Source organism: Miscanthus floridulus, chromosome 12 (assembly GCF_019320115.1).
Source record: "Miscanthus floridulus cultivar M001 chromosome 12, ASM1932011v1, whole genome shotgun sequence".
Taxonomy (NCBI): Eukaryota; Viridiplantae; Streptophyta; class Magnoliopsida; order Poales; family Poaceae; genus Miscanthus; species Miscanthus floridulus.
This window is the reverse complement of record NC_089591.1, coordinates 29,723,630-29,734,836: the sequence shown is the minus strand read 5'-3', so window position 1 is coordinate 29,734,836 and position 11,207 is coordinate 29,723,630. Positions and strand designations below refer to the sequence as shown.

The following is an 11,207-nucleotide window of genomic DNA, read 5'->3' as shown; positions in this document are numbered from 1 at the left end:
CTTATTTTAATACTTTAATTTATTTTTTTGTTGATGTCTATTATTTTGATATAATTTATATTTTCATGATAAATATTATATAAATAATTTTCATGATAAATATTATATAAATAATGATTGATTAATTGACACATGTTGGATCCATGTCTAAGGTACAGGTCACGTGTGCTATGTCAGCTTATAGAGTAGGTTACATCATGGCCCCGTCGCTGGTCTGAAACTTGGCTGAAACTGGACTGGTTTTGTGAGAGAGAAACACTAGTAGCGGCTGGTTGATGAACAGTGTTCGCTGAGGAGGATCAGCCGGCTGGTCTGTTTACCAGACCAGCGAACGCGCCCCATATTTGGATAGGGGTGATCACCTTGAAAGTTTATGGACTGGGATGATATTGTCGGTCAAGTTTAGAGACCTACGATGATCACTCTAAAAATTCAGGAACCTAAATAACACTTTCTGCTAAGTTTAAAGACTCATAGATATCACTTTAAAAGTTCATGGACGTGCATAACATCGCCGGCTAAGTTCTGGAACCGACGGTGAATTTTGCTAAAAAAAAAAGAAAGGGGCAAAAACAGGGACGAAGAAACTCTCCGTACCTTAAAGTGTCCGTACCGAATTTTATCCGAAAACGAAAAAAAGGAGCTTTGAAGGCTTTCACTGACAAGCAAAACGGCTCTCACTCCCTCGTCAACGTCTTTGTCTTCTTCCTCGCTTCCTTCTCTTTTTCTTCCTCTCCTCACCCTCTGAATTCCTTGTTCGGTTGTTCCTTCCCACTTCCTCTCTCTCGTGCGCGTGTACTACTTCTGAAGCCGCAAGGTCAGAAGAGAGGATCCACCTTTGAGTTCGATTTTCGGTGACTCGGTCCTTCCGCCGCGGGGGATTTGAGCGTTTTCCTTGAGAAAATTGAGTTTCTTCCAGAGTGTTTTTTTGTGTTTTCTCTTGAGAGATTCGTGCGAAGGATGTCGCCTTCGATCCATTTTCTTGGGTAGTCTAATTGCAGTCCTATATAGCGTCAAAGAATCCAACTTTGACTTCTCCTTGGTGACTCCTTCTGCTTTGTGTTGTCGAGGAGACAATTTGATCTTTATTTAATTGGGTTGGATGCTTGTTCAGGTTGAGTAGTTGGAAAGGGTAGCCCGTAGCCAGCAGAAGACACCATCAATCCTGGTGATTTTGGAGCTTCTCTGAATAATTGAGGGTCAAATTAGTCATCTGCAGCTCTTACTTCTCGTTTTCCTGAGAGGATTTGGTGGATTTCGGTGGCAGGGCAGAGCTTCCTTCAATCCTCCCTCCTCGTTTTTATGGATTTGGGTGGTTGGGGGTACCTTAACTTTATCCTTGCTGCAAAAAGGCTATAAACTTGGGAGTTCCTGTGATATTCCTTTCTTGGGAGGATTTGATCTTGATTCTGTTGGTTCCTGGTGAGTTGGTTGAGATGAAAGGAGTACTATGCTAACTCTTCGAGGAAAGAATAGTACAGTCAGTACTACTCTGAGGAAAAACTGACACTTCTGTGCTTTCCTTTGGAGGACTGTGCTCTGTTCCTCCAAGAATTTGTGTAAAAAGGGTGGTAGTTCAGAATTTTCTTTGCACTGGAGAAGCTCAATTCCGCCTTGCAGATCTGAATTGGCTGATGGCGGTGAGTAAATCGTTTCTGATTTTGCGTACTTATCATGTCTTTGACCTCTTGATGTCTTGGTACCGTGTATTACATTTTGATTCAACTGTAGGAAATCTGGAATTGGTCTGTCATGTGATGGCTAATTGACTGGTTAGAGAAGAACTAGTGTAGAATGATATTTTGGTTCTGCCTTGTCTTGCTTAGGCTGGAGAAATTTTTGACATTTTATACATCTGGACGTGTTTTTGCTGTAGTTAATTTTAGACGTCCTGTCTGGAAGACACAGGGAGACATAATGGGACCTATAACTACTGATGAATGAGCAGTGTGCTTAGCTGGTTTGGTAATTATAAACCCACCTTAGTTTATTCTTGTGGTGATTGGTGTGCTGTGTATGGTAGCCCTATTTATGCTGTGAGCGATTTTTTTTTTCTAAGGTTGATATATGGCTGATGCTTTCCCAGATAAATCCTTGTTGAAACCAGTGAACTGCAAATGTCACAATTCTAGATCTGAGTGCACCTGACCCAGATTGATATATGGATTATACTCTTCTTTTGCATGTCAGCATGTATCATAGACATCCCAAATATTTAGGGGGTTTCAGTCCTAGTTTTTCAGAAATGTTAATGTGAATCCTGCTGTAGAGTATTCAGCATAGTTTGGGATGCTTGAGAACCTTTTTGTCCTTGCTAATTCTTCTCCTACAGAAATGATCCTAGCAACAGATGGATGCTTTTACATGTTTATATATCATAAATCATAGTCCTCCAGAAAGTTGACTAAAGCTACTGATTGATCTGCTCTGTACAGCACCCTGAAATTCCTGCATTTGGGGATTGGGAAACCACAGGAAACACCCCTTACACACAAAAGTTCGAGGATGCACGGAAGAACAAGAAAACAGGAATTCCTACACAACCAAATGATCCAAGGAGGAACCCGGAACATCCTCGCAAGTCGCCTTTGCATCCAACGGCCTACAAAACCGATCCTCAAGACCAGGGTCCAAGGAACCCACCACATCGACCGAGACCTGAAACTGACGACCAACGACACTCCGACCGGCCTACTCACCGTGAGCCTGCACCACGAAGACATGCAAATCCTCAGAGAGAACAAGGGAGTAATGCTGGGGCACCAAGAAGCCCCTACAGAACAGCTGTTGGGTCTGCTTCACCAATGCAGCCAAACAACCAATCAAAGCCGAAGCACAAGTTGACTGGAATGCAGACTCCAGAGAGGAGGCCATCTTCAGAGGGGTATGGCCAGCATATGCCTGGAAGGAGCAGGATGAAGCCGGGTGGCTGTGAGGTAATAATACCTTACTATCTTTCGGTTTTTCAATAATATAATATTTCAATGAATATGGGCTAGAAATGCCTTTAGAGTAAATACTCTTGCTTTGCATTTGTCAATCCAGCCTGAAGAAGAAGTGGCTGTACCACCCTTTGGTGAATGGGATGATGCAAATGCAGCATCAGGTGAAAAGTACACTGGTATCTTCAACCGAGTAAGGGACGATAGGTTGTCACCTACCTCTTCTGCTAGGCAACCATCTACCACCCGTAGCGAGGAGAATAAGGTGCAACAGGTATGCAAAAGCAAGTAAAATTGAAAATTCAGTTTATATGTTCAATTCTTCATTCATTTGGTACATATGATTGCACACCATATATGTAAATGCAGTTATGCAGAAATAGTATCATCATCTCCATGATGTTGATGCTAACTTAATATTATGTATTGTATCTGATAGATCATATATAACAAACTAAAGATATATATGCTATTTGCTTTTAGAACTCTCTGGCATTTAATCTTCCCTATGTTCTCCAGTAGAACATAGCCTGAATACATTAGTGCACTAGCATTGTAGCATTAGATGCCCACGGCTCATGTATTTTTTTTCTCGAACACGCAAGGGGGCTGTGTATTATTTTATTAAGAAAGAAGAGAGTACACAAGGACAAAGTCCCCCGAAAACACTCAAAACTCACACTAACACACAGCCACACTACAGCCAGAAGGGTACTAGAAACAAATTGCCTTTTTCAACAGCAAGTGACCAACAAGGTACCAAATAAAATTTAATTGTCTTGTAATCAACTGTGACTAATTGTCTGGCATTAACAGTTCAATCTGTCCAGCTATGTGATCTTGAACCTTGATCTGACGACTAAACAATAAATGTTTTCTATATAGTTCATTCATATGTTCCTTAAAAATTTAATTTTGTGACCTTAAATTCATTGAAGTATCGATGACAATATTTGTATGCCATGCCATACAGCTGGTCGGTCGGTAGCATTGAGAACAGGTTATTTTTTTGCGAACCCACACATCATTATCTGTATTCTGCAAGTAATAAATACTGGCAAGTGGCAACTTCACTTTTTTTTTCTTTTAAAAAAACTGGCAGCTTCATTGTCAATTTCTTATATGATAGGTGTTATGACCGGCATCCAGTATAAAAGGCGTAGGCCCACTAGTGGCTAGGGGCTGCCGGCCAGGGGGGCCTAGGGGCCTAAAAGCCTATAGTTATTTTATTTATTCCTATTATTATTATTAGAGAGAAGTATAAATACTTGTAAAGACTTTGAGATGGGATTAGCAGAAACAGAGTTGTTTCCGGCTTCCTGAAGGGAGCCGGGATTTCCTAACCCTAGCCGCCTCGTGCTGTTGTCGCGCGCCTCCTCCTCCTCCACACGTGCGACCACGGCACCTCGACGTTGTTTGTCGCGCTTCAAGCCTCGTCCTTCGGTCTCCCACGGCTACAACTTACGATCCGTCAGGGGCAGGCCTGCTGTCCATATCAACCTGGTATCAGAGACCTTGCCGATCATGGACTCCCCCGCTGCCTCCACAACCGCGCCTTCGCCGGCGATTTCCGCCACGCCGCTCTCCACCACAGCGCCTCCCACAATTTCAGGCGTGGTGGTGAACCCGTCGCTGCCGCTGGGATCGGTGGCTGCGCCGGCCCCGGTATTCTCGCCGGAGCAGACGACGGCGGCAATCGTGGACCTCAGCCACTACATGCGGGAGGTCCAGGAAACGCTGCGGGCGCTCCTCCAGGGACAGCTGACCATCACGCCGCCGCTGCCCACACAGCCACCACCACTCCCTCCGCCGCCATCATCAGCCGCATCCTACCCTGGCCATCTCGTACCCCTACGGGATGCCCAGCGCGGCACTGTCCTCGCCGCCGACCTCCGTATCGCTGTCGTCGACATATGTTCCGATTCAACAGATTCGTTTTCCACCGTCGTCGTCGCAGATTTCGGCCTGGGCGCTCTAGTTCCACGACAGCGCCAATCTACTCCACGACGACACCGCGGGCGTCCATACCGCCGGCGCTGACGACAGGCGCTGTCGTCGCTCACGGTGGGCCGTTCGCAGCAGGCACCCTATATGGAGGTGTCGATGGCACGCTCCTCCATGGCAACAGCCTCCTGCCGCACTCCATCGCCTCCCCAACCATCGACAGCTTCCCTTCGGGTGGTAATCAGGGCGGCGAGCAGGGGGGTGATCATGGGTGCCACCCCCCGAAGTTCTACAAGCTGGAGTTCTCGACCTACGATGGCTCCGAGGACCCCCTAAACTGGCTCAATCACTGTGAGCAGATTTTCAGGGGCCAGCGCACACCGGCCTCCGACCGCACCTGGCTGGCTTCCTACCATCTCAAGGGGACGGCGCAGACATGGTACTACGCCCTCGAGCAAGACAAGGGCATGCCTCCTTGGGATCGCTTCGTGGAGTTGTGCCGTCTCCGCTTCGGGCCGCCTGTCCGCGGTACCAGATTGGCCGAGCTAGGGCAGGCTACCTTTCCACTCCACCGTCCAGGAGTTCTCTGACCGCTTCCAGGCGGTGTTGTGCCATGCGCGCGACATCTCCACAAAGTAGAAGGCCGAACTCTACGTTGGCGGCCTCCCGGAGCACATTCGGGTGGATGTGGAGATGTGGGATCCACCCGACCTTCAGACCTGCCATGTATTTGGCCCGGGCATTTGAGCGTCGCGCGGCGGCCATGCCTCCAGCGCCTCTGCAGCGGGGCGCCCGACCTCCTCAGCGGCCTGGCTTTCCCCCGCGCGTGCCAGGCGCGGGTGCTCCTCCAGCTGGAGCCCCTGTGCCCCCAGTGGGCGGACCAGCAGCGGCGAACGGGGCGCCCCCGGTGCGCCAGTTTCGCCGCCTACACGCCGGCCGAGCAACTGGAGCGGCGTCGACAAGGGCTTTGCTTCAACTGTGATGAGCCCTACGTCTGTGGCCACGTGTGCCCACGGCTCTTCTACCTCGAGTCGGACGACTACATCGACGACGGGCTGGGGGATGCCGCGGCGATGGATAACGTCGCCAACCCCGAGGCTCCGGACGCCGAGGAGCCTGCGGCCGCTAATGCTCTTGTGGTCTCTCTACATGCACTTGCAGGGATCCGCACGGACAATACGATGCTTCTCCCGGTGATGGTTAAAGGGGAGCGGTTGTTGGCGCTACTCGACACCTGGCTCCACGCACAACTTCCTCCATGGCGCGACGATGCGCCACCTAGGGCTCGCCCCGACGGGCGGTGAGTAGCTCCGTGTCATCGTGGCCAACGGCGACCGGCTACCTTGCGAGGGCATTGCTCGCCACGTGCACATCCGCATCGGCTCGGAGTCCTTTTCCATCACGTGCGTCGGATTGGACTTGGGCTGTTTCGACTTCATCCTCGGCGTCGACTACCTACGGACATTGGGTCCCATCTCGTGGGATTTCGAGGCCATGACGCTGTCCTTCTGGCATGAGGGCAGACGCGTCCTTTGGCAGGGCGTGCGCAGCCCCGACGCGGCGGTCCCACAGCAGCACCTCACTGCACTCTCCGCCGACGCCCAGCAGCCGCTGATGGACTTGCTACTGCAGCAGCAGAGCGCCGTCTTCGACGAGCCCACGGGGCTCCCACCGGTGCGCCCGTACGACCACCGCATCCACCTGCTGCCCGGCACCGCCCCAATCGCGGTGCGCCCGTACTGCTACCCCCAGCTGCAGAAGGACAAGCTGGAACGACAGTGTGCGGCCATGCTCGCCCAGGGCATCATCCGGCCGAGCACCTCTCCGTTCTCTGCACCCGTCTTGCTGGTACGGAAGGCGGACAAGTCTTGGCGCTTCTGCATCGACTACCGCGCCCTCAACGCCAAGACTTCCAAGGACAAGTTCCCGATCCCGGTGGTGGATGAGCTGCTTGACGAGCTCCATGGCGCTCGCTTCTTCACCAAGCTCGATCTGCGCTCCGGGTATCATCAGGTGCGGATGCATCCCGACGACATCGCCAAGACTGCCTTCCGCACGCATCACGGCCACTACAAGTTCATGGTGATGCCGTTTGGGCTCTCCAACGCCCCAGCAACTTTCCAGGCCTTGATGAACGATGTGCTCTGACCCTACCTACGGAGGTTCGTGCTGGTATTTTTCGACGATATTTTGATCTACAGCTCTTCGTGGGCTGAGCACCTGCAGCATGTCAACATCGTCCTCAATGCGCTGCGGGCACATCATCTTCACCTGAAGCGCTCCAAGTGCTCATTTGGGGCGACATCGGTGGCCTATCTAGGCCATGTGATCTCCGAGGGCGGCGTCGCCATGGACGCCGACAAGGTTGCCGCCGTTGCTGCATGGCCAACTCCACGCTCCGCCCGGGGCCTCCGCGACTTCTTAGGCCTCGCGGGCTACTACCGGAAGTTCATCCGGGACTTCGGCCTCATCGCAGCACCGCTCACGCGTCTCTTACGGCGAGACGCGTTTGCATGGGACGACGACGCAGCAGCAACATTCGAGGCGCTCAGAGCGCCTTGACCACAGGGCCCGTTCTCCAGATGCCGGACTTCGCCACGACCTTTGTCGTGGACTGCGACGCGTCAGGTGCGGGGTTCGACGCTGTCCTACATCAGGGCGTGGGACCCCTCGCCTACTTCAGCAGGCCCTTTGCTGCCTGGCACTTGAAGCTTGCAGCATATGAGCGGGAGCTGATCGGCCTGGTGCAGGCAGTACGCCATTGGCGCCCATACTTGTGGGGGCGTCATTTTCTGGTTCGTACTGACCACTACAGCCTCAAATTCTTGCTTGATCAGCGTCTGTCCACCGTTCCGCAGCACCAATGGATCAGCAAGCTCTTCGGCTTCGACTTCTCTGTGGAGTACCGCCCGGGGTGTCTGAACACCGTGGCGGACGCTCTGTCTCGCTGGGATGCAGCGGAGGGGGCTACGGCCACCATGGAGGGGGCGACTGTGGCTGTTCATGCCCTGTCCGGGCCGACCTTCGCCCTCCTGGATGACATCAGGCGGGCAACAGCGACCGCGCCCGATGGCCAGCAGCTCCTCCAGCAGCTCCAGGCCAGCGAGCTCTCGGAGCCGTGGCACCTCGACGACGGGCTCCTTCGCCATGGGTCCCGCATCTTTGTACCGGACCATGGGGACCTGTGCCACCAGGCGCTCCTCCTGGCGCACTCGGCTGGCCACGAGGGAGTCCAGAAGACCCTCCACCGCCTCCGCGCCGATTTCTACATTCCACGGGATCGCGTGTTGGTTCAAGATTGGGTGCGTTCTTGCACCACCTGCCAGAAGAACAAGACGGAGACGTTGCAACCGGCGGGGCTGCTGCAGCCCCTCGAGGTGCCGTCCCAAGTATGGGCCGACATCTCGATGGACTTCATCGAGGGGCTGCCCAAGGTCGGTGGCAAGTCCGTCATTCTCACCGTGGTGGATCGCTTCTCCAAGTACGCTCACTTCATCGCGCTCGGACACCCCTACACCTGCCACGACCTGTCGCCCGGGCCTTCTTCGACGGCATTGTCCACCTTCATGGGTTCCCGCTGTCCATTATCAGTGACCGGGACCCCGTGTTTACCGGGCACGTGTGGCGGGATCTCTTCCGGATGGCCGGCGTTAAACTCCGCATGAGTACGGCGTTCCACCCGCAGACGGATGGCCAATCTGAGGTGGTCAACAAGGTCATCGCCATGTACTTGCGCTGTGTGATGGGCGATCACCCGCGTGCATGGGTGGACTGGCTCTCGTGGGCGGAGTATTGCTATAATACCTCCTTCCATACCGCCCTGCGCGCCACTCCCTTCGAGGTCGTCTATGGTCGGCCTCCTCCGCCAATGTTGCCCTACACGCCAGGGACGGCGCGTACGGAAGCTGCTGATGCTCTTCTACGATCCCGGGATGAGGTCCTAGCAGAGGTTCGCCAACGTCTTTTGCAGGCCCAGCAGCTGTCCAAGAGGTATTATGATGCAGGGCATCGCGATGTGGAGTTCCAAGTGGGTGATTGGGTCTGGTTGCGGTTGCTGTACCGCACGGCTCAATCCCTCGAGCCGGGCACCAAGGGCAAGCTCGGTCCTCGCTACGCAGGGCCGTTCCGCGTCCTGGAACGCATCGGCCGGGTGGCGTACCGCCTGCAGCTGCCGGAGGGTGCTCGTTTACATGATGTCTTCCATGTGGGCTTGCTCAAGCGCCACAAAGGGGACCCTCCAGCAGCGCTGGGCGTCCTTGAGCCGACCCTGGACGGTCGGCTGCTGCCAGCTCCTGCCAAGGCGCTCCGGGCCCAGCAACGCCAGGGTGCCTGGCAAGTACTCATCCAGTGGCGCGGCTTCTTCGAGGAGGATGCAACATGGGAGTCCATCGACGAGTTCCGCACCCTCTACCCTGACTTCCAGCTCGAGGACGAGATGTTTGCGCAGGCAGGGAGAGATGTTATGACCGGCATCCAGTATACAAGGCGTAGGCCCATTAGTGGCTAGGGGCTGCCGGCCAGGGGGGCCTAGGGGCCTAAAAGCCCATAGTTATTTTATTTATTCCTATTATTATTATTAGAGAGATTATTATTAGAGAGAAGTATAAATACTTGTAAAGACTTTGAGATGGGATTAAGCAGAAACAGAGTTGTTTCCGGCTTCCTGAAGGGAGCTGGGATTTCCTAACCCTAGCCGCCTCGTGCTGTTGTCGCGCGCCTCCTCCTCCTCCTCCACACGCGCGACCACGACACCTCGACGCTGTTCGTCGCGCTTCAAGCCTCGTCCTTCGGTCTCCCACGGCTACAACTTACGATTCGTCAGGGGCAGACCTGCTGTCCATATCAGATAGATTGTATTAAGATATGTTAGATAATAACATAAATACATAAGCTGCATGATGTGTTAATTATCTTCATTTGTTTGTTTTGATTCATGGCCAGCGCAAACACTGAGACATATTCCTTACTGCTCTGTCAATAGTAGTAAACCATTAACCGTGGTATTGTTTTGGTATACAATGTCAAACTGTTATACCTTTAGATTCTTCAAATGAGTGAATTTCCCTTCCAGATAAATAAACATGGAAAATTAAAACACACAGAAGTTCCCTAAAACTCCACATGTGATACAGGGATATCTTATCGACTGATCCTTGTCTCTTTTATCTCCAGAAATGTTCTTGCTGCATACTTTGAGAAAACGAGGACATGATCTCAAAGAGTTCTGGACAACTTCCTATACTACTTCTGTGATGAGATCCCTATCTTGTAACTCTTCCTGTGCTAGTTGTCATGTTTTTTTTTTTTTTTTTTGAGGAATGTCATGTTTGTTATTGTTGGTGTGATTATGTATCTGTAATTGGATTGTTCCATTTAAGCTCTTCACTTACATGGAACATATATATGATACCATTTAGATTTGTAAAGTATGGAGTGAGCAATTTCCTTGTGATAATAAAAGGTTTATTGAATGGGCTCTGGAGTTCTATAGTTAGTTAATGTGGATATCAGTCAGACACCAACAATGTGCTTTCAATTTTTTTTTTATTTTAAAACAAACTGCAGTGTGCTCCCTTGTTATTCTTAATAGCTATGATAATATTATAAACAGAAAAATCCATACAAATTAACCATTTGTCCTTTTATTACCATTTTTCTAGTTGGGATCTTCCTGAAGAGCATTTTTTAGTATAATCAACTTTTCCAGAGAGCCTCCTTTAAAAAAATCCTTGAAATTAGGAGATATGTAACTATACTTTTTTTCAACTGAAACAGGGGGTGGAGGTCCCCTACTACATTAGGACATATGCAGATATAAGAGTTCCTTTTGATATTTGCATTTTACATAGGGAAATGACTTAAATTTAGATAAAATAGCAAATTAAGCTTTAACATCAAATAATTATCATACAAGAGATGATATACATGGAACTAAATAGTGGTCGCTATAGCGTCCACAATAGCAGTAACGATCTCTTACCGCTACGCCGTAGTGGACTAGATTTTAGCAGGATGGAACTTAACGGTCACTATTTGAGGTAACAGATAGCTATAGCGGTCCGCAATTCTTTGTAACGGAACAAATGATTCGAGAGATTATGGGAGTGATGAGGTTGCTACTTCTTACAATAACAACAAATGATGGTTTTATAAACTATTTTATGTCTCTTATAATCTATTTTTTAAAAACTCTGATATGAGATGATTTTATATGTAATGTGTGGACACCATGTTTGTTTTCTTAATTTAAAGTATGTCAGACATCATACCTATGAGTGCAATTAAATGTCTATGTTTAGTAATTATTTATGATATATAAAT

General features: G+C 50.4%; 1 protein-coding gene across 3 annotated transcripts; it reads left to right on the top strand.

Annotated features, from left to right (window-relative positions):
• The first annotated feature begins 677 nt into the window (after positions 1-677).
• Positions 678-10,366, top strand: LOC136497209 (RPM1-interacting protein 4-like). 3 transcript variants are annotated; one of them, XM_066492997.1, is made up of 5 exons: positions 678-986; positions 1,115-1,640; positions 2,436-2,936; positions 3,046-3,216; positions 10,059-10,366. In XM_066492997.1, exons 2-5 carry the CDS (start codon positions 1,635-1,637, stop codon positions 10,080-10,082), a joined length of 702 nt encoding a protein of 233 aa, XP_066349094.1. In that variant the 5' UTR covers positions 678-986; positions 1,115-1,634; the 3' UTR covers positions 10,083-10,366. The 3 variants fall into 3 exon arrangements, with proteins under 3 accessions (XP_066349094.1, XP_066349093.1, XP_066349095.1); XM_066492998.1 differs by having other exon boundaries at positions 695-817; XM_066492996.1 differs by having other exon boundaries at positions 678-1,640.
• Positions 10,367-11,207: the final 841 nt, after the last annotated feature.

Coding starts and splice junctions, on each gene's coding strand:
- LOC136497209 (XM_066492997.1), top strand. Junction 2,937..3,045: donor TGAAGCCGGGTGGCTGTGAG/GTAATAATACCT, acceptor TTGTCAATCCAG/CCTGAAGAAGAAGTGGCTGT. Junction 3,217..10,058: donor AGGAGAATAAGGTGCAACAG/GTATGCAAAAGC, acceptor TTTTATCTCCAG/AAATGTTCTTGCTGCATACT.